Here is a 24458-nt window from a genome sequence, read left to right on the forward strand (position 1 = left end):
AATGAAATCAAAACAACAGATGCCACCTGAGGCTAGACAGCATTATAATTATCAAAAAGCCAAACATAATAAATGCGCTCAGGGAGATGGAAAACAAATAGTCTCATTGCAAAAAACACAGTTCAGAAAGAAGAAAACAAATTCTCTTACACTGATAGTAGTGTAAAGTTGCACAATCATTTTGAAGAACATTATGGAATTTCCTTGTCAAATTAAAATTAGATGAATCATAAAATCCAGTCCTTCATTCTACTTCTAGCCACAGGAAATAAAACCAGCAGCCAGAGAGAAGACATAAATACAACCATGATCTATGAAGTCAGTCTAGATGCCCATCAATGGATGAATAGGGACATATTGTCATGTACACTTGGAATGAAACATTATTCACCCCCCAACAAGAATGGAACTTGGTTATTTGTAGTAAAGTACATGGACACGGGGGAAATAAATGAAACAATCCACTCACAGAAAGATGAGTATGTAGCCAGGTTTCTCTCATCTCACCTGGACCCATAGTCCTGCCTGGCCCTGCAGACCTGCAGCCACTTATAAAATAATCATTCAGAGGCTTATGTTAATTACAAACTGGATGGCCTATGGCAGGCCTCTTGCTAGCTAGCTCATAGTTTAACTCAGCCTATAACTATTAATCTATGTATCGCCATGTGTTCTGTGGCTTTACCTGCGTCCCATTACTTGTTGCTCCTAGGATGGCAGTCTAGCATCTCCCCCACTCGGCCTTTATCTTTTCTATCTCTCTCCTTATATTTCCCGCCTGCTTTTAAGCTGCCTTGCCATAGGCCAAAGCAGCTTATTTATTAACCAATGGAAACAAAATATCTTCATAGCGTACAGAGAGACATCCCACAGCATGAGTACCACACACTTTCTCATATGTAGAAGCTAAAAAAAAAAATTGACCTCCACACAGGGACATGGTTTTTATTGAACTCATATTATGTAACTAATAGATGTTAGTAAAAAAGAGAATATAATTGTTTAGTAGGAAGTATATTTTAAAATGAGTTAAAATATTTACTTTGATATATTAATTAATACTTCAAGTTTCATTTAAAAGCACACTTTCCTTCCCTCCCCAGTTTAGAGATGTTATTGGAAGTCTCCTCTTAAGGTGTGGAGAGTCAAAAGTGCTCTGTTTAAACCAACTTTTATTTATCCTTTTTTATCAATCTCTCTCTCCATTCTCTGGTTCATTAATAGCTGTGCTATTGTACTTGATATATATTTTTTTTAATTTAATTACTATATATTTATTTTGTGTCTCTGTGTGTGGCCATGTGTGATCCCTGGCACCCCGTGGAGCTCAGTGGCCAACATCCTTTTATGATGTAGTATCCGGGATCAGACACTAGTTGGCAGGTGCCTTTAGCCTCACTGAGCCATCTCACTCAGTGACACGAAGGTCAAGCTGGATCTGTGTTCCCTGTCTGTGGGCACTCATACTGGGCTCATAATGAACTCACTCTGCCTTTGGAACAAGATCTGTGTTCTACACTGTTAAGCCCAAGGCTGAAACCACACAGCATTCACAGGTTTTCTGTTGTGTAATTCTGGAAGTCTACACAGATCCAGATGTGGCTGGAAGTACCACCCTGGTAACAGCAGTTGCTCCATCTGTTTACCTCTGGATTTATCTACTATGTCTCAAATGTGAGTTCACCACCCAGCCAATAGAGGAAACAGTATTTCTGTTGTAGTTGCCAGCATTTAACTTGATGTGGGAAGGTGTATGTAAGCCCACATCCTACCTTTTATGAAGATGAGTATGCTTTAGAAAAGGATTCATATCTAACCTCACTATCTTATTTTCTTTCCTTAAAAAAATCTCTCATGATTCCATTCACTTGACATTCTTACTTTCTTCCTGTGAGTATGGGCTTCCATAGCAGTCAATCCTGCTTTAATACATTATAAAACCTATTATTAGTGATTATTTATATGAAATTTTTACAAATCCCATTGGATTTTTAGTACTTTGGTTCTCTTATCCCAACTTCTTACAAAATAATTAATTTGCATACTTTTAGTATCTCCTTATTGTGTTCAGAATTGCCCTTGTAACTTCCTCTAGTTCTCAAAGACACAGGGCAACAGTTGAGCTATTTGATCATTTATGCTGGAGTGAACGCTTCTGAATGATGTAAACTTTGTACATGCACAGGCAATCACTCTTAGGGCATAGGTCTTGCATTGTCAATAGTTATATGTGGCTTTTGTCTCTTAATTCAACCAAAGGAAACTTGAAGGCAGCAATTTGGATTCCTAAATCTTTGTGTTCTGAAATACTGTTATGCTGTTCAACATGTGGTAGTCAGTTAATGAACATTAGGCCATGGTCATATTTTTGTTTCAAAAATAAAATATCACTTATTCCCTTTGAGGTTAGAGCTGTTTTGTGTTGGCATTATCTTTAAGAGATTAATATGGATTATATATAGTGTTCTGCCTGCATATATGCCGCAGACCAGAAGAGGCCACCAGATGTCACTATAGATGGTTGTGAACCACCATGTGGTTGCTGGAAATTGAACTGAGGATCTCTAGAAGAGCAGTTTCCTGGGAAACTCCCAGGAATCCACAAGGAGACCGCAGCTAAGACACCTAGCAATAATGAAGAGGGTGCCTGAACTGTCCATCTACTGTAATCAGATTGGTGACTATCCTAATTGTCATCACAGAGCCTTTATCCAGTAACTGATGGAAGCAGATGTAGAGATCCACAGACAAGCACTGGGCCAAGCTCTGGGAGTCCTCCTGAAGAAAGGGAAGAGGGATTGTATGAGCCAGGTGGGGTCAAGGTCATGACAGAGGAACCCAGAGACAGCTGACCTGAGCTTGTAGAAGCATGTGGGCTCTGGACCAACAGTCAGGGAGGCTGCATGGGACCTACCTAGGCACTTTGCATGCGTGTGACAGCTGTGTAGCTTGGTCTGTTTGTAAGGCTCCTATTGGTGAGATCAGGACCTCCTATCCCTGGCACTTAGCTGGCTTTTGGGAACCTGTTCCTCATGCTGGATTACCTCATCCAGCCTTTATACAGGGGGAGGTGCTGGGTCCTATCTCAACTTGATGTTCCATGCTTTGTTCAAGCCCATGGGAGGCCTGTCTCTTTCTCAATGGAGATGGAGGAGGAGTGGATGAGGAGGGGGGTAGATGGGAGTTGGGGGAGGAAAGGGGAGGAGAGGAGGTGTGTGTGTGTAAGGGGGAGTTAGAGGACAGCTTGCAGGAATCCTTTCCTCAACCTGGGGACCCGGGGATTGACAGCAATTGACCTTTCCTGCTAAGCCACCTTACTGGCCCCAGCTTAAGGTCTTTAAAACCTGAATGAAGAATGGAGAGATGCTCAGTGGTTAAGACACTTGCTGCTCTTGTAGAGAATCCAGTTCCAGTTTTCATTTCCCACACCATGGCTCACAATCACCCATAACTCCAGTTCCTGAGGATTGGGCACCTTCTTGGGCCTCCATACGCATGTTGCCATCTGCTAAGATGAATGGCTGTTCCTCTCCAGCAACTAAGGAGCTTCCTAAAGCCTTAAGGGATAGCCTTTTCTCCCCATGCATAAGTAACTCACTATTTAAACACCTAAAATACCTCAAAATGTTGTCATTCTCTTAAGCAATGTAACTTACTTTTTGAAGGAACTCGGAGATTGGCGAGGACCACTTCCAGAGAATCTGCTTGCACCCGGAGGACATAGCTGGTCCTTGTCTCATAGTCCAATGGTGAGTTCACATAGATAACACCTGTGACATTGTTGATTCCAAACTTTTCTGGAATTTAAGATACAACTCATTAGTTTCTTCACATGGTAAGGAAAAATTCTCTTTAAAAAGCATTATGGTTTCAACAGCACTAGAAACATCTAAAAGAGTTGCTAAGCTTAAAAATGATAGGGTTCCTGTGTTTGGAAACATTCCTGCTGTTGGGATTATCAAGGTGCGTTCCCTGAATGGTGCATCAAGACTGTAGTTTTGGTTGTGTGTTATTTTGAGAGTCTGCTGGATGCAGGCATTCAGTTAGCGAACCTCCTGTCATCATGTTGTCAGACGGTCCTGCCTTAGCAGGGCCTCTCTCTTATAGAAGCCCATTGCACTTTGCTTAACTGGGTGTTTTCTGTTTTTACTCCTGCAGATTTAGCTTGTAGGTTACTTTTACACATGCTTTATTATCATGAGCATTTTAAAAATGCTTTGCCTTGGTCTCTCTTTTTTTTAAGTTTGTAAGTATTTTAAATGGAAAGAAGGGTGCACTGTCTGTCTGTATAGGATCCCACTGCTTCCTTCACCACATCTTCCCTCACCCTTCTCTGCCATAATCACCATCTTTTGAAATACTCTACATGCATGTTTAACAGTTGCTGGACTGTTTAATTCTGAGATCATGAGGAACATGCTTGCTTGCTTTTATCCACACTTCTAGTAGCTGGAAGAGCCGTTACCACACCATTGACATTCAGTATTTGCTGAATGAGCAAATGGATAAAGTGCGCGCAACAGTTGCTGTGGTTGACAAATAGAGCTTGTTGCTATCTTGAAGGAGAAGGACAGGGTGAACATCAGAACAGGTTGAGAGGTTCCAGCCTTTTTGGATTTGGAAGCAGTGGGGAAAAGAGGTTCCATTGCCCTCAGTGAGGAGGCTTAGTGGTGGTGATAAAACAGAGGATTGGTAAGCAGCGAATCAGTGTGCGCTTCCTGCAGGGGCAGCCCCCCCCTCTAGTGACAGGTGGCTGCCTAAACACTCCAGACAGTCTCAGGACTGCCCTTTCAGATGCTAAGAAGTATCCATGTTCACTCTTTGATTAAACTCCAAATAAACTAATGTAGTAAATATGGATTAAACATTCTCAGCCACCCATCCTATCCCAGTCTGCTCAGGGTCTCAGCAGAGAAGAGAGCAGACAACATTTGAAATGAAGAAGAATTTCAGTGAGAGAGGGTATTGTTTCTAGTGGGGACATGGTGGGAACGTGAGTGGGAGATGGTTTTGTTCCTAGAATCCAGCAAATGACTACCATTCTGAAAGTGGCTGAAAGACAAACCTCAAAAGTTCCTGTTAACTGATTTGCCTGTTTGGGGCATTGTGTTATATAACACATGTGCCTCCTAGCACTGATATGGCTCTTTTGGTATGTATACTTATACAAGCTTCCTCAGGATTAGTATGACATAAGATCAGGCTTGTGGTCCACACAGAGGGGAGAGATGAGTCTCGAAAATAATTATCTCTTGCAGCCGAATGAACAATTCATTCATTTTGAAGAAATGTCACAAAAATATCACCAAGAGAGTGAGGGTAAAGGCTTCTATAATTGAATGTTAAACATTAATCAGGGCACACAATGACTTTAGATAACACACCCAGACTATTAATCAAGTCGTCAATTACATTGAAGGTGGACACAATTACATTAGGATAGAGAAAATAAGAGTGCAACCAAAAGTTCTCCTGATTCTACATTTATTTGTTTTTGGAGAAAACATAGGCAAAATTCTCTACTTACCTTCCTCATTTCCTGCCACAATGGAGTAGACGATGCTCTGATTGATAGCGGCAGCAGAAATGACACCAACTACAGTCCCTCTGGTGGCGAGCTCACTTACAGGAGGAGGTCTGAGGTTAAAAAAAAAAAAGAAAAAAAGGATGTTCATTTCCTTCCTTCCTTCCTTCCTTCCTTCCTTCCTTCCTTCCTTCCTTCCTTCCTTCCTTCCTTCCTTCCTTCCTACTTCAGCATAACATCATCATCATCAATATCATCATCATTGCTATCATCACCATCACCATCATCAGCAATAGCAGCATCATCGTCATCATCATCATTACCATCATCATCATTATTTTTTTTTGAGACAGAGTTTTCCTGTGTAGCTCTGGCTGTCCTGGAACTCACTAGGTAGACCAGGCTGGCCTTGAACTCAAGAGATCCATCTGACTCTGCCTCCCAAGTACTGGGATTAATGGTATATGAGTTGGCTTAGCTATTAAAGGCTAGACTCTCAACCAAAAATATAAGAAACATTTATTTTTAAGAGTGAAATTGAAAACATACAGAGATCTAACCCAAAATCCATTGAAAAAAGTAATACTTTTATAAATTTTAGAACATTTTATTCCAGTTACAATTCCTAAAAGCATTACACACAAATTATTTTATAGCAGGCTTATCACATTGGTTTTATCATCATCATCATCATTATTATTTGGTTTTTTGAGACAGGGTTTCTCTGTGTAGTTTTGGTGCCTGTCTGGGATCTCATTCTGTAGACCAGGCTGGCCTCGAACTCACAGAGATCCACCTGGCTCTGCCTCTGAGTACTGGGATTAAAGGAATGAGCCACCACTACCTGGCCACATTGGTTTTATTAATAGAATCCTGCTTCAACAGTCTTTGAAGCTGTTTGTTAAAAATGACAATTCTGTTTCTAACATTAGAAGATTTTGGTGAATGTTATTTGTATATGCGGACAAATTTAAGACTTATTGATTCCCTTTAATTAATATTTCTTGACATAGTGTATGTTTTTGCACTTCTGTATATAGTATGCATACATGTGTGTTTGAGTGTTTGTATGCACATGGATGCATGCATATGCATGTGTGTATGAACGTTCACGCATGTGCAGGTGTGAATGCATGTATGTGATTGTTTATGTGTATAACGATGTGTGTGTAGTATAAATATGTGTGTGTATGTATGTTCATATGTGTGTGTGGGGGGTTACATGTATGAGCAGGTGTGCATGCATGTGTGTGCACTTATATGTGCGGGCCAGAGGTTGATCTTGATGTAAGATGCCTTCTTCTATCACTCTCCACTTTATTTTTGAAAGAGTCTTTCACTGAAACTGGACAGACCAATTTTATTAATGAGAGAGCTCCAGGGATTCTGTCCTCTCCACCTCCCCAGCAGTGAGATAATGGACATGTACTGCCATGTCCAGCTTTCACATGGTTGCAGAGGCTCCAATCTCATTTCCTTAAGACTGGTTTTCAAAGCAACTTCAAGGTCACATAAAAAGTGACAGAAAGATAAAGAATTTCCTGATACACCTTCTGCTGTAAAGTTTCCTTCATGCATAAAAGCTATGCATACTGTCACCACAGCTTTGGGCAGGCACTAAGAAGCCATGGTCACCTCAATTCTGGTGTTGCTTATTCAAAGGTGTTGGGCAAATATTTAATTACATGTGTCATACAATTTTACCTTCATGATCTGCCTCTTCTTCCTCCCAAGTGATCCCTGACAAGCATTCATCTTCCCATTGTTATACTGAGTGACATAAGTGGAAACTTAACTCCAAACAACTGATACTCTTGACCACATCATTTGCTGTGTAGGATGACATCAGCTACTCTGGGAGTGGTCCATATGGCAGGAAGTTGAAGGTTATAACTTTACCATAGCCAATAGACTTTATTGACAACATCCCCCTTGGATAGAATGATATCAGTTGTCGTAGGGAGTGTTTAATGTGACAAAAATCCAAAATGATTTTTGAACATCAATCTGCAATGAACCTAAGCCCCAAGATCTAATGCCTCCAAATCTTGACATGAATCGTTGAACGTAGAATTATCTCTAAGCTCAACTGTTCACTGGGAATTTATGTGAGCCTCAAAAGAGACTCTATACCTGGTCCACACCTGTATGCAAACACTGTGAAGGATCACAAAACAGGCCATACCTAGTCCATGTCTGGGTTCCTGACTCCTGAATCTTCCAGATGACAAGGGCGTTGTTCTTACAGTTTAAGTTGGTTGTGATATTATTGTGCTACTGTGGATACTCAAAAACTAGAATAGTGAGTTGTTTATTTGTGACATAATATTACATGCTATTTTTTTTTATAAATTGGACACAAGAAAACATACTAGTTATACTATGGGATGATCTTTAAGGCTGGAATTTCTTTTGTAGAAGTTTATAGCTGGTGCTTAGATTGAGTTTCTATCTTGTTATTATATGTGGTAAGCTAATCGCTATGTTTTCATGATGGATCTATTTTGCCATCAATACAAGGTGTATGCATGTGAACTTGACATCTGGAACAAGTACCATTTAGGCATTAACATTAGGAAAAGAATTCAAACATGAAAACATATACTGTATGCATTTTTGCTACTTTAACTGAATAATCAGGATAGAATTAATTAATACATGAAAAAAATCAATGACATAATTTATAAAGAAATTTACATCTTCTGCATACCAATAAAGCATTTAAATTTCTTCTTGGTAGTGAATGTGTAAAACTAATTTACTTCTAGACAAATATCAGCTCATTAACCTTTGCCTTAATTATTCTAGCGGCACACTTCTCTCTACCAGAACAAACACTGCTATAAAAATTCAATTTTCTCCTGCTTGAATTGAGTGGACCTCTATGATAAGTGAACATTAGATTAAACATTTTCAATTCTTCTCTGTTTATTGGCAGTCAGGCCCATTTTATTATTGTTTTATGCTCTGGAAAATATCTGTTATATTATTTGACAAATTACATTCTTTCTCTGCAGTGAGATATAACTTGAATATGAAATGCATTAACTACATATTATGAGCAAGATAATCCTATTGATCGAGAGACAGACTCATATTCAGGTTAAATCAGATGAGCATGAATCACCATGGAGGTGGATGGAGGTAAGGCTATAGACAATGTATAGCTGAGATGTTAGAGTATATTGACAAACTCCATGAATGCAAGTCCAGTGTGATATTCCCAAATGACAAAAGAAATTCAAAGTTTTAAAAATGTGAATTGTATAAATTTTTAAAATTTGACAGCTAACAGATTTTGTTTTATAACATCAGGTGACTAAGTATGATTTATGGACAAACATTTTTTAAGTGTACTTTTAAATTTCACTCTTTGTAACTGATAGATTATGATGTATCATTGTCTTCTTTCCTTCTACAAAGTATAATCAAAATGTTCTGTTTTATTTTAGAGGCAACTAAATTATAGGTAAAGATTTCTCAGAAGGCTTAACCCAAACAAATCTTCTATCATTAACTTTTACACCTGAAATTCTTCTTATACTGTGTGGATACTAGACCTCTTTAAATTTATTTATTTTTATTTTTTTAATTAAGAATTTTTTTATTCATTTTACAAACCAATCAAAGATCCTGCTCATCTCTCTTCCAGCTCCTCCAGCCTCTCTGTCCCAACCCAGTCCTCATTCCCTCCTACAAGAAGATAAGACCTCCCATGGGGAGGTACATTTAGTAGAGGCAGGTCCAAGCCCCTCCCCCGCCTCAAGGCTGGACAAGGTGTCCCATCACATAATGAGCTCCAAAAAACCTGCTCATGCACCAGGGATGTAGTCTAGTTGGTGTAGGACTCTCTGTGTAGCTCAGGCTACCCTCATACTTGAGTGATATTCATGTCTCTGTGTTCCTGAGTGCTGGGATTACAGGTTTGCATAGTTGTGGTTGTCCTACCTTTCTTTAAGTTTTTATTAGTTTTTCAAGGTTTCATGTAATACATTTTACCCACATTTACCCCCAACCCCTCCTAGATTCATTTTCATCTCTCTTCCTGCTCAACTCTGCCCCAGCCCTCTGCTGTAAAACCCAGCAAGTCCAATTTATGCTACTCATTTATGCTTGGCTGTGTAGCCAACCACTTGAGCATGATCAGCCTACCATGGGTCAAATTCTTAAAGAAAACTGACTCTTCCTCTCACAGCATCTGTCAATTGTGAATAGCTCCTTGGCTAGGCATGGGACTGTGCCAAGCTCCCCTGCCCCTTTAAGGATTTGCTTTATCTTTCACAGGCTTTGTGCATGGCTATCACAGCCACTATGAGTCTGTATGTGCAGCTACTCTTTTGTGTCCAGAAAACACCGGTTATTTGCAGTCATCCATTACCTCTGGCTCTTACACTCTTTCCACTTACATCTTTCACAATGATTCCTGAGCCATGGGAGAAGGGGTGTGACACCCCATTTAGGGCTGAGCATTCCACTGTCTTTCATTCTTTTCACCTTTACCAGTTGTGGGTCTATGGATTAAAAAATGTGTCTCTGATAAGGGTTGAGAGACGCACCAATCTATGGGTATAACTACAAGTCATTAGGAGTCAACTTAATACTAAGTCCATTTAGCAGAATAATAGCAGTAGGTACTCTCTTAGGGCCTATTATCTGGGTGGCCACAAGTTCTTGGCCCTTATAACAGTACAATGTATGAGTTTCCTCTTATGGAGCAAGATTAAAATCCAATCAGAAAGTGGTTGGCGACTCCCATGACATGTGTGCCACTCTTGCATCAGGGGCCATTTCTTGCCAGGTCAGTCATTATGGTAGTACACATGGTTCACACTTGGGTAAGACTGATGATTACTTATTCCTGACAGTAGCAGGCATCGTACCCCTCAGCCTTATGCAAGCTAGTCACTAGGGATAAAGCTCCTGGGTGAGTCCCAGCATGTTTTCTCCACAGTCTGTGAGTTAAGTATGTGGTATCTTCAGTCACAGGGTCTTACTATGAACTGTTGGAGAGTAACCAAGAGCAGTTAATGACCTATAATGTTTTGGGGTCCACTGGACTCTCTTGTACAATAACTAAAAATTGGGGAATCTGACTGGGACATTGTTGCCCAGTTATAGTGTAACTTCATTTAAACTCCTCTAACCCATGTATATGTATGTATTTTAGAAAGCTTTTATCTACAATAAATAAAATAGATTTAACTGTTGCTTTTTCAGAAGGTCCTTAGTGTTAATTATCCCTCCCCTTATTCCTTGCTGTACTCTGCTCTCTCACTCCCACCCCACTTAATCCTGCTTGTTCCATTACCTCCCTTTATACCACTGCATTGTATTCCTTTGACAACCTCCCCTTACCATGGCCCCTTATTAATTTCCTGACTCCTGCAGGAATTCCAAAGGAAGTGGACCTATCTGAAGATCAAAGCTAACATCCACAAATGAGAATCACGACAAAACAACAACAACAAAAAAAACCATGTGACATTTATCTTTCTGGGTCTGTGTTCTATATCACCCAGAATGTTTCCATTTCCAGTCATTTACCTGAGAAATTAATTTTGTTTCTCTTAACAACTGAATAATAGTCTGTTGTGTAATTTTTGTCAAAGAAAGGCAATGAAGAAATGGGAACATTATTTATGGAAAATGAAGTGGAAGGCATAGAGAGATACAATCACGTCCCAGCTGCTAGGATGGCTGTTAATACGGCATTCCCATGACTTGTGTGAGAGTGAGCTCTGTCTCAGAAACTCAAGCAGGTTAACAGGGTAGCTCAGCATGTACTGGGGGCAGTTGTGCTGTATGTACATGCCTGCTTCTGCTGTCTGCTCAGTCAGGCCTTCTGCTGTTCCAGGCACTGGAAGTCTGCTTTCTGGTGATCTCAAAACTCCCCTGTCGTCTCTGCTCCTGATCTCCTCTGGAACCTCCAGCTGTACTATCTGTTCACTATCTCTGCTCCCATTTCCCAGAATGCCACGAGGTTATAATTACATGGCATAGAATATTGATTTTCTCTAGCCACAGGTACTTGAGTTTCCAACCTGGCTTCCTGATATATACATCACATTGCATTGCCTTGTTGGATAATGCTTCATTACATGCATGGACTCAAACAGCAGCAGTTTTTAACTAAGAAGAAAACTGATCAAAATAATTCTAAACTTACTGTTTTTAAAAAAAATCTTTGTAAATAAAGTATGACTCAGAAGGATTATCAACTTTATAATAATTTATGTGTAAGAATGTCATAAATTAATATTTGCTTAACATTTCTAATTGTTTGGGAAAATATATGTAATAATTCTTTTTCAATTAAGCATTTTAAAATATCTGAGTCATCTAGCTAATAACTATAATAAAATAACATAATTTGTAGTATCCAAATGTTAGACCCCATTTTTATAGTATAAAGAGAGATGAAACAATTATTTCACAGTTTAAAATCAAGCTTTATACTTGGGTTCAAGAAGTAACAATAAAAGTAAATGTTATGCATGCTGAACAAAGCTCCTAATTATTTTAAATGCTGTGCAGTTTAGGGCGTGAAAGTGTTTGTCAATAGATGTTATAAAAGTTCAGTGGTTCCAATCTGGTTCTATTGCCCTCCTTCTACAGAGAGAGACAAATCTAATTTATTTTGACATGTTGGAATTCAATATATTTGCAAATGAGTACCAATTAAGGGACCATTTTTATATCTGCTATGAGAAAGTTTAATGAAAACGAGAAGAAATAAACACCCACTGGAACTCCTATTATTTGTAACCTTGTGGTAATTGTGCCAGAGTGACCTGATTCCACACATTTAACTAAGAAAAATAGTGCCAAGATAGGAATATTCAGAGACACAAGCACCCCATGATTCTGAGGATGACTTATAAATAAGAAAATGAGTCAAGGACCACGTGGGCAGAAGCTGTTAGAAGTTCAGCTCTGCTCAGGCTCTCAAGGCACCTTGAGCATAAACATTTGAGAGTAGGAATAACAAAGGTTTTCTCAAATTATTGTCAAGATAAAAATGTCACCTAGGGTGACATTCATGTGTGTGTAGTATGTGCACGTATCCTAAGCTTGGGGCTGTGGTGATATTTTATGTACACTCCAACAAATAAAGCTTGCCTGAAGATCAGAGGGCAATGCCAGCCACTAGTTAGCCATAGAGGCCAGGCAGTGGTGGCACATGCTTTTAATCCCAGCACTTGGGATCTCATGACTTTGCTTCCACTACTTGGGAAGCACACATACCTTTAATCCCAGCACTAGGGAGGTTGAGACAGGAAGTGATATGGTTGAGGGGAGAAAAGGAATATAAGGTGGGAGAAGACAGGAGCTCAGTCCTTTTTGCCTGAGGAGTTGGTGAGGTGAGAGGTGGCTGTGGCTTGTTCCTTTTGTTTTTCTGATCTTTCAGCATTTCCCCCAACATCTGGCTCCAGGATTTTATTAAGACCAATTAGGATTCGTGCTCCAGGGGAAACACTGCATCACTTGGTGTCCAACACTGAAGCAGTACAGAGGCTTCTACTCTGCTCCATGGTAGCATGGGAAATATCTGATACAGACTTATCAAGGACAGAAGAGAACACAGGAAGAGATGTCCAGACATCCTCTAAAAACTCAGCCACCATTTTGAACATCAGTAGGGTCCATAACCTGAGATAATTTTAAAGTTTCCCAGTTTGACTTAAGGAAACTTTCTTCCAGGCTCTTAGTTCTTAGCTTCCTTGTCCTTATAGCTTTCCACTAGAAAACTTGACATTGTAAATTGTTTCTATAAAACCTTTAAGAAAAAACCCTTCTTGTCAGCTTTACAGTTCAGGGACATTGGCATTGCCACTGACCAGGGAGGCATGCTTTGACACAGTGCCACTAGGAAAAAGACCTACCTCTCCTGTTACTGGCCCCCATACCTGGTTATTCTGTTTTATGGGTCCCCTGCTTCACACTGTAAAACTACCTCTACTAGTAAACATGGGAGGGCCTCTCCAGCACCACTCTTAATTAAAACCCCATTTCCTAAGCAGTGTGGCTAAGTTCTGGCCTTCTCTATTATTACAGTAGCTTGTTATCTTTTGGGTGATCAATGTCTTCAGTTGGGATGGTTTGTGTCCCTCTTTTCTTGACAGCATCGTATGTGAACCCAGCTCTGACCAGCACAAGTTCTGTCCAAGCAATGTATGAATCATAAGAAACAACTGGTGACAATTTGAAATCACTACATTTATTTATACCATGATATGTAATTTATGCACACAGGCAAAGCCTATAAAGGAGCAAGACTCCATTCATACATATCCGAAAACAGGACATCAAAGCCACAGGGCATGTACCACAAATCAAAGGTGTGTCGAGAGAGATTCTAGCGATCATATGATTCAGTTTATCTGTGACAACTCTTTTGTGCCCACCACTGTTGCCTAATACAGTATACGTCTCTTTACATTGAAAAGTACTGTGCTTTGGGCATTACGAAAATAAAATAAGGAATAAGTTTTACTCTCTCACTTAAGTTTACAACCTATTTAGTGAGACTGGGCATGTGCACCCTCAGAACTTGACTCTGAATTAATTATACGTTCATCAACGTCATATAATAGTCCTTGCTTTTTCTTGTTTGCAATGGCCTTGTGTATCTTTTCCTACCGTGCGATTTTTATGCATGTGATTTTGTTTTCCGTGCACGACTTAACGGAACACAACCATGTTTTAAAATTTTACAAGAAAAAAAATAATTACCCCTCAGAAGATGAATTAAATGGCACAGCTACTGAGTGCCATGGAAGACTGAAAGTGAATGACTTCACCATTATAAATTGAAGGTCACGTCATGATTGTGAGTCCACACTCAGTGGGAAGATTTGACTTCCATTCTGAGTGGTAAGTATGACTTTTTCTGGTTAACTCCTTTCAATACTTTGAAATTTCTCTTGTAATAAATAATATAAATAAGGCCCTTCATATTGCTCATATGTCCCCCAGCTTGCACCTTTAGGCTGATCAACTCCGAATCTTACCTCCAGAGCCCAGAAACAGGACACCCCAGAGATTTAACACAAGGAGAGAAAGATGCCATCCCTAAAACTGTGAGTAATGAACTCCAAACAAGGGGAACAACAAGAGACTGTAAATCATCTACAACTGGGAAGATGTGAAGAAGTTCAATTCCACATGGCAGAGAAAGTGTATGAATTCACCCCAAACATCCCAAGCCTTTTCTCAAATATAAAGAAAAACCCTCTTATGCTTGAGGATGACCTGAATAGTGATGGCAGAAGTCATGGCAGTTTATCTTCAGGAAATATGAGATTTCATGTTGGACAACAGACCTATACAAAAGTCGAGCAGTTTTAGTCAGCAAGCAGCAGTCCCTATACTTGAAAGTTTCCACAGATCTTGTCTTCTGTTGTAATCTCTGCAGTGTTTCCTCCCTATACTCATGTTCTGGATGGATAAAGGCTTTTAAGTCTGTAAATCAAGATTTCCATGAATGATAGCAATGTCCCTTCATAGAACAGAACTGCAATTCTTCGGCTGATGAAATCTCACTGGACTGCTGTAAAAGCATTATTCCTACTTTTTATAATTTAGTATATAAAGTGGCTATTACTGATTATAAATTATAATTTTCCTCATTTTTACATATTAGAAGGTAGACTATTAATTCTTTATTCAGTTTATACTAATTTCAATCCCCAATACAAAAACTGTTCAGATTGAGTTTAAATATGAATTATATATAAGTCTTTACTGTCATTAGTGATTAAATTAATTCACATTAATCAGTAACATACCAGTTTTTTAATTTTAATATGGAAATTATGAAGGTTATATTTTAGTGAAGAGTATTTAAAATTTGGAAAATGTCAGGATGTTCTTATGTATAATTATCTTTTATTTGGGTTTCATACATTAAAATTAAATACTAGTAGAAACAGAACAATATTTTTGTAGGATTAACAAAGTACTTAAAAAATTAACAAAAATATGTTTGGAACATTTGATCTTTTTCTTATTTGCATATAGTTATAAATTTAATTTTTATTTTTGTAAGAATTATACTTCAAAATACAGTTTTTAATTGTCTATAACTTTAAATTTGAAATATTTAATAATAAATTGGCACATCTCTATCATAAATGAATATCAAAGCTATGTGTATATGTATAAATGCATTGTATTTTTTGGAAAATTTAAAAATCATTGTCTTTGACTAATTTTTTGATAAATGGAGTAAGACACTGCATTTTCCACCCAAAATCAATATTCACATTTAGCCTGCATGGTCTATCTTAGACATGTTGACCTTTCCATGATATTTACTCTCCACCTGAAGGCAAGCGAATTCCAGTGTATGCATGACTCAGTCTGCCATCCTCCGATGAAGATCAAATGTCATTCTTCAGGGTGCCAACACACTTGACCTACAGGAGTCCATCCACTCTCAGGTAACCATCCAACCTTAACTACTACTAGGATTTTAGTATTCTTGCATAGGGTAACGGAGAGATGAGTTAGATGAAATATCCATGACAATGCAATAACTTTCTAAGAGATGCAAAATAATGAAAGACAGAAACCCTCTCATTAAATATGGGCATGTTGTGCTTTAGGTTGCGTCTTGAGGCTACAGCCACAGGAGGCACATCTGGACCATCCTTTAAGTATCACATTATGGAATTTCATGTGGTGTTTGTATAAAGGACATGTGTCCCTCATCAAACTGTAGTTAATGATGAGGAGAGCAGAGACACAGAGGTGGGAGGTTTGTACCATAATCTACGGATGACCTGATTGTCATGTAGGCACACACTTTAAGTGAGATGGTGTTCATTTCAATGTCACAATGAAGTCTGGGATGTTGGGATGTTTTGGCCTAATATTCCCTATCTCTTCTTAGCTTGGGTTCATAATTTATATTTCTCTTAAAGTCCCCCAGCCTGGCTCAAATTCTCTTCCAACCCTCTCACATGGGAGTTTCCTCTAAAGAGATTGTTGCTTTTAAAGTCTCACCTTGGTAATTAATTCTTGCAGGACTTTACTATTTTGATAGATGTAAGCTAATTTCAAGATATTTATGATTAGTTAGGAGAAGTTTTAAGGAAAACAAAGAGAGAGAAATTTAATAGATATTAATGTAGACTTTAAACATATATGTTAAAGTAGGCCTTATTTATGTGCTTGTACATTAAAAGAAAATGAATAAGTTGGACATATTTAATATATATTAATTTACATACATGTTCCACATTAGTAAAGACACTAATTACATGGAGTTTTCATTCCTAAATTGCCCAAACCAGGTCAGGATACCTACCAATAACGGCCAGTAGGCTGTTATGTCACTTTTTTTCCTCATATAACGCTTTAACTCGGTTTTTGTCATACTACTTGGAAGAGGGAGTAAATAATGAAAGAGCTGAGGGCCCCAAGAAGAATGAATCGGAAATAATTTAACAAAATGAATCTAATAACTGGGGTATTGATGTATGGACAACTCCCTAACCTTCACATTGGTTCTAAGATTGAAAGGGAAGTGAAAGATTTTGACAGCTTCAGCCAGTGAGATGCCTCATCAGGGAAAAGTAGTCACCTTGTAAGCCTGAGGACTTGGGTTTGAATCCTAAAACCCACAAAGAAATGACAGGAGAGAACTGATTTCACAAATTTGTCCACACATACACACAGTGACACATGGCCTCTCTCCACTGTAAATATACACACAGAGTAAGTAAAAATGAAAAAAAAACCCAGCCTATTTACCCTTGTAGCAAGTATTTCTGTTAAACCAAATAATAAATTGTCAGGTCCGGCAGGTAGTCTCTATGGTCTGAGCTGATCAAGACAGGAGAAATGTTTGAGAACAGATTATTAGAAGGTGATTCTAGTTTTAAATGTAGGCCAAATTGTGGGAAATGGTTTAAATAAAGATGTGAGGCTACATGTCACACACACACACACACACACACACACACACACACACACACACACACCCTACTAACTTATAGCGCTCAAGGTAGGTACTATTATTTGATCTCTATCCACTGTAAAGGGAAAAATAAGTCAAAAACAAAGGAGAAAGAATCTAGACAGATATCGAGGGTATGACATGTTTCAGCAATAAAATCCCTCTAGCTCCTTAAGCACTTTATTTTAGGTAAAGGTAGAAGAATGGGGGGATGAGGACGGAGGTCATCATGGAGCCTCAATATAGTCACGTTGGTGTGTTACATCATTGCATGCTTAATCTTGTTTTAAACTTGATTAGACTGAGATGTTCTGGGAGATGTGAAGAGCACACTTCTGGGTGTGACTCTGAGGGTAATTAGCAGGGATTCCCTAATGGAGAAAGGCCTATCTGGAAAGTGTTAGTACCATCCCATAGGCTGAGGATCTAAACGGAATTAAAAGGTGAGGGCCTGGTCAAATGCCCATTTGTCGGCTGCCACAGAGCTGCACTCATTTCCGATTGCCATGTGAGACAAAGTGTGTTGTTTTTAATTGCTACACCATCCATGTTTCTGAGTTTTCCTTTTGGGAAACTGAGTGATTTAAGTGGCAGTTCCAATATACATGAAACAGTAGGGTTAGTGGGAGATGGTGCCATGATTGTCATGAATTCAGTTTAAATTCCCAAGATAAATGAATAGTTCATCTTTAAATGTGGTCATTTGTTGGAAATAAAATTTCCCCTAGGAACCTAGACATGAACCCTGGGAATGGAAACAATCCTGAGACCTACAACCCCAGTATTCCAGCTCCCAGTGCGTTTTTTTTTTTCCTTAGAAAATATTGTCCACATGTAAACGGTGAGTCCATGCCACAGGGTCAGAATGCACACAGTACCATTTTGTATCTCTGCAAAATTTGATCCTGGAAGGATTTGTGTTTTCGTCCACCAGGAGTGACACCAACACCAGGCATCTTTCAGGTAGTCAGAGATTGATGGTTCTTTGCCCTCTGGGAGTCATGCATGGACTCCTGAGGCAGGGAATGGATTTAGAAGTAAGACAGCAAAGGCATTAAGCATCTTACACCTCATGGTTCTGTACTAGAAGACAGCTGGGATGACCTTTCAGGTAGTCTACTATAGCACAAGAACATTGCCACAGCTAGTGACTAAGAATTTAATGACAAGAATCATCCTTACAGACAATGCTTCCAAAAGGAAACAAAACAAACTTAGAAAATGTTACAGCATGACCGAGCAGGACTTTCAGTATGGTTAATAAATTACGTCATGTGTTCTTTCAAATCAATGTTATTTTATATCATTTGGAAGGACAGTACCTAGTACAAGACAGACATGCAAATTTCTTATCTTGTGTTTCTACCTTTGTCAACAAATGGCTGACAGGGTTGCCCTGGGTGTATTCTGTGTTTCAGGTATTCCTGGGCAAAATGGTTCAGCCAGGCCAAAACATGGTAAAGACCATTCAGTACCACAGTTTATTTCCAAAAGTATAGCCCTGTTGGGTGACTCCCAATAGTAAGTGGACCTAGGAAACAGTTTGGCTGTGTGCTCATGAGAAAGTAGGGGAGTCCAGAAACACTGCCATGAGTGTCCCCCAAGTCAGCAAAGCTGGAGCGATTGCTGAGGAGCTGCCCACTGTTTCAAGGTTTTCCTAGCACACTGTATAAACATTTAAATTCAGATATTGACACCAATCCCCAAAGCAATGCCTTCAGCTCAGATTTGATATTTTTTTTTTTCTAAATTTCCTGGGTATTAATAGAAAGCAAGGCCATTTTTTTTCAGTACCAAATTCCACTGAATCTATTTCATCAGTAACATTGACTTTATATAGGAGTCTATCCATAAACAAGTTACAAGATGTCTAAATCCCCTTTTTGATTCAGAATAACAAGGGATTGAGACAATCACAAAGACTCTGTAGCTGTGAGAAAGTTCTTGAAGGTCAGAACCCTCTTAAAGGTCTCCTGACTGCTTTTGATTATAGCACCAGATAATTGGCAATTTTTTTGTTCTCTAAGTTAATAATTTTATTAATAGAATCTATTTGTAGTTGGTATTTATATTCAGACACAGTGGGGAATGGTAAATTATTTATTGAGCAAAAACATTTGTGTTTTTCAAAATTAGTGTTGAACAAGGACACACAGAAAAGAAAGCCAAATGAACAATGTCCAGATTGTCATCCTGACCTTGGCCTCAAAGCCTCAAGGTTTTACCCAAAGGAGACAAAGATCAGCGTGAATGTCTGAGAATCCGAGGCACACCTGTTACTAAGTGGGAACAAGTCCAGCTCCAAGCTGGGGCCCAGAGAAAGGGCAGGATGTCCTGATCTTACTCAAGGGGAAATGATACTTATTCCATGGCTGGTTGTGTTGTTTGTTTGTTTCCCTATTAGAGTTTCCAAGGATGTACAAGAAAATTTCCTTTACCAGTGTCTGTGAGGGCCCCAGCAAAGATAGGGAGAAGTATAAAGTCTTAGCTGGGGTTTCTATTGCTGTGACGAAATACCATGACCATAAACAACCCTAAGAGGAAAGGGTTTATTGAAGCTTACAGTTCCTACCACAGACCATCAAAGAGGGAAGTCAGAGCATATGGCAGGGCTGGAATCTGGAATCAGGAGCTGATATAGAGACCATGGAGGAGTGTTGCTTACCAGCTTGCTCCCTCATGGCTTGCTCAGACTGCTTCCTTCCTTTTCTCTTTCTTTCTTTCTTTCTTTCTTTCTTTCTTTCTTTCTTTCTTTCTTTCTTTCTTTCTTTCTTTCTTTCTTTCTTTCTTTCTTTCCTTCCTTCCTTCCTTCCTTCCTTCCTTCCTTCCTTCCTTCCTTCTTTCTTTCTTTCTTTCTTTCTTTCTTTCTTTCTTTCTTTCTTTCTTTCTTTCTTTCTTTCTTTCTTTCTCTCCCTTCCTTCCTTCCTTCTCTCTCTCTCTCTCTCTCTCTCTCTCTCTCTCTCTCTCTCTCTCTTCTTTGAGGAATACTATAAAAATTTAATATCTGCATATAAAGAGGCAGTTTATTTTTCTATCCCAAGTACCTATATTTTAATTTTTCTTTTAATTAATTAAATTTATAATTTATTTTAGATCTCTATAACAGTTTCCTCTCCCTCTTGTCCTCCCATCCCCTCCTCTCCCCAACATCCCCTCTGCACCCACCCATCCACTCCTCCCCTGTTTCTGTTCACAAAGAGGAAGGCCTCCCATGGGTATCAACAAAGTATGCCATATCAAGTTGCAGTAAGGATAAGTTCCCTGCTTTGTTTTAAGGCTGGGGAGGCAGCTCAGCATGAGGAATAGATTCCCAAAATCCAGCCCAAGCCTTAGAGACAGGTCCTGGTCCCACAAATAGACCAAGCTACACAACTGTCGCACATATGTAGAGGGCCTAGGTCCGTCCCATGTAGGATCCCTAGATGTCAGTCCAGCTCTGTGAGCTCTATGAGCCCAGGTCAGTCATTTCTGTGGGTTCCCTTGTGATGACCTTGACCCCCTTGGCTTGTACAACCCTTCCCCTCTTCTCTTCAACAGGATTCCCAGAGCTTGGCCAATCTGCTTTCTTATAGCACTCAGGATCACCAGCCCACCAGGGATGATGCCACTTACAAAGGACTAGGCCCTCCTACATCAATCACTAATTAAGAAAATGCCCTGTGGGCTTCCTTACAGCATGGAGGCATTTTTCTCAGTTAAGTTTCCTTCTTCCCATATGGCTCTAGCCTGTATCAAGTTGACATAAAGCTAGCAAAAACTACCATGTGAATCTGTCACGTTGGTGCTTGAAACACTCAAAGTAACTCAACAGGGAAATATCTCCAATGGCAGAAAACCGTGCCCACTGCAAACCAGAGACAAAGCATTCCGGAACTGCCAAGCGAGAGGGACAGCAACTATGGGCTTGAGGGGGAGTGAACTTGTCATCACATTAACTATGGGATTTTTTTTGTCTCACATAGAATTTAAAATACACTTAGTATAGTTTGTGTGCTTGCTCTTGGAAGACTGTCCAGGAGTTACATCATGGAAGTTGATTTTGAGCTACGGTATTATAAAGATAAAATTTTCTTGTGGTGGCAGATGTTCCCAAGATATGTCCTCATTTACTCCACCTGCCGGTATCTTGGTTCCTGCTGTAAACTTAAGCTTCAAATGCTTAAGAAGTTATTTGAAATTATAAAGCACTCAAATCCCAGTTGTTTAGCTTGAACTGTTTAGGGGGCCCCCAGACAGTGGGACCGGGACCTGTCCCTAGTGCAGGAGCCAGCTTTTTGGAGCCTAGTGCCTATGGTGAGACACTTTGCTCAGCCTTGGTGCAGGGGGGAGAGGATTGGACCTGCCTCAACTGAATGGACCAGGCTTTGCTGACTCCCTAGGGGAGACCTTGCCTTGGAGGAGGCAGGAGGAGGGAGGACAGGGGAAATCCATGGTTGATATGTAAAATGAATAGAAAATCTCTCAATAAAAAGAAAAGAAAAAAAAGTAATAAAACACCCAAATCCAAATTTTAAACCACGATGAATTCCACTGTCATCAGAGATCTCTTTTGCTCTTGAGCCTCAACCAGAGTCATCTTCCAATTCTAATTTGTCTCAGAAAAGACTGAAATCATTAAATGCTCTGGAACCCAGTGAAGATTCCATCTTCCCTGTTTAAGTGATGCTGATGCTGACTCACAGATGTGGGCCATCTATCTGTATTGTTATGGATAACTCCTACACCACCTTTAAGTCAGCTCAGTAGAATGTGGGTATTCAGGCATGACTGTACATCTATACACCTTGTTTCCCCAGCACAGTGGTGCTACTGTCTCCTCATGGATTGTGTTTTCATGGTGTACTGTGTTTACAACAGTTACATCTGTTTCTACTCCAGGGTTGTGAACCTCTTGCAATAATCACTTTATTGGGAATATTTTGAGATTAAAATTGCTGTATTATATATTGCTTCATGTATTTGTAATGAGGATGTTTACCACCCTTCAGCAATCTTGAAGGGAATGTAGAGATTATCCACTAAAATAAAGGCAGATGTTTCACAGCCATGAATCAGCATCAGCATCAGGATAAACAAGGGATAATGGAGTCTACATTGGGTCCCAGGGCATTTAGTGATCCAGTCTTTCTTGAGACAAACTAGAAGTTAGATGAAGATACTGATTAAGGCAAGAAAAATAGGGATTTCTAATGGTAACATAATTATAAACCATGTATGAATATATGTATATGTATATGTATATGTGTATATATATATCACATCATATATGTGCACATGCACATTTGTGCCCACATAAGGAACACTTACAAGGAGTTGGATTTCTTTTCCATGTGCACACATAGCAAGAAGACATTTCTAAGAAAGACTGGATAGGAATCTGATCCTGATAATGCTAGTGCCCTAGAGAATCTTGGATAACTAGCCACCACGACCATAAAAAATGAATTCTAGGACATGTTCATTTAGCTTTCCTTTCTAAGTGTCCTTGTTTAATACCACTTTTTAAAAATTGAAAATATTTTGCTTAATGAATAATTTAGAGTTTTATGCAATGTCTTAATACAGATACTAACTGCAATGCGATTCTATTAATGAAATTGGTAACTTAGGAAAAAAAAACCTAGCCAATCATTTGGTGCCATTGTAAGAGCACATGTAAGAGGATTCTGACCTGATTCAACTTTCCCTAGACTGCCTCAGTTCATTGGTTATTCTGAATTATTTTCTTATCATTTGATGATTTGAAAGTATCCTTGCTATAATATATAACATGGTATTAAGGCACACATCACATGTCTTGGAAAGTGTTGCTATAGAACATACATCAGAGGTGGAGGTCACATTATACTGGTAACAATGAGCACTGAAAATCCAGTTTTACCCCAGGTTCATTAAAGACTTAGAATTATATGATTATATTTCAACCAAACTTCTTTATTATTTATAAAGGATCAGTTGAAGCTTTGCTAAAGTACATCATACTAAACGGTTGTAATCACGGTACATCTTCAAAGGTTTCATTCTAATTTTAAAATCAAGCTGGAGTTGAAAGTCAGCATCATTGGTAAATTCAGATCAATTTTGAGAGTGCCTCTAAAGCACACTAAAAGCTCAGTGTTTTAAAACCTGATAGAAATTCATACCTATATTCCTCTTGGGTGAAGCGTGGGATCTCTCCAGGATGTAAGACGAGAATTCTCACGGTGGCACTACTAGACATCACAGGCTCCCCATCATCAAAAGCCACAACCACCAGCTAGAAAAGTGACAGGACCCGCATACAGATTATAAACAGGAGAAAAATGTCAACATGGACGGCATCAAAGATTTTGCTATTTTGTTCCTGGTTCCAGTTGTGGGAAGAACTAATCATTTTCCTCCAAGGAGAGAGATATTGTGTTAGGATATGCCACATTCTCCCTTAATCTTCATAAACATCCAGCTAGGCAATATCATTTTTATTTTCCAGAAGAAAAAAATCAAATGAGTTACAAACTCTGTTAAGAAAAAAATCAACTTCTTGTAGAGTATATGGATGATGCTCATTCTATGTAATTCTAAATGGATTTCTACAGTCAATGCTGCCTCTAAGAAGAAAAATGTACTTTTATAGCATCAACACACTTACTTAAAAGGTGTTAAATCCAGTTGTATCAACAGCAGAAAGATAATTAGCTTACTTATAAAAAAATTAATTTTCTAGTGAATTTTCCGTGAATTTAAAGAGTAAAAATGTTTTTCTCTAGAGAATAAAATAGGCAACCTTTATAGTTAACACTTTGTTATGTAGTCTCTTAAAACAATTAGTCCATTTTAAACCAAGGGCACATAGTACACAGTGGGAGTTATTCAAATACATAAACTGAAAAGTTTTAGATGTACAAGGTAATATCTATATATTATTACTGTAATATTAATTGGTATGTTCCCTTAACAACCACAATACACAAAGAAGTGCTCTAATATTTATGT

General features: G+C 38.9%; 1 protein-coding gene across 3 annotated transcripts in view; it reads right to left on the reverse strand.

Annotated features, from left to right (window-relative positions):
- Positions 1-24458, reverse strand: part of Pcdh15 (protocadherin related 15) — a 1435956-nt gene that overhangs the window by 132977 nt on the left and 1278521 nt on the right. For all 3 annotated transcript variants that reach the window (XM_042266444.2, XM_076556997.1, XM_076556998.1), the window contains 3 exons: positions 23630-23742; positions 5528-5637; positions 3657-3797 (listed from right to left, as the gene is read on the reverse strand). In XM_042266444.2, coding sequence (XP_042122378.1) covers positions 3657-3797; positions 5528-5637; positions 23630-23742 — 364 coding nt within the window. The remainder of the gene's footprint in view (positions 1-3656; positions 3798-5527; positions 5638-23629; positions 23743-24458) is intronic.

Source organism: Peromyscus maniculatus, chromosome 21, assembly GCF_049852395.1.
Source record: "Peromyscus maniculatus bairdii isolate BWxNUB_F1_BW_parent chromosome 21, HU_Pman_BW_mat_3.1, whole genome shotgun sequence".
NCBI classification, from domain to species: Eukaryota; Metazoa; Chordata; class Mammalia; order Rodentia; family Cricetidae; genus Peromyscus; species Peromyscus maniculatus.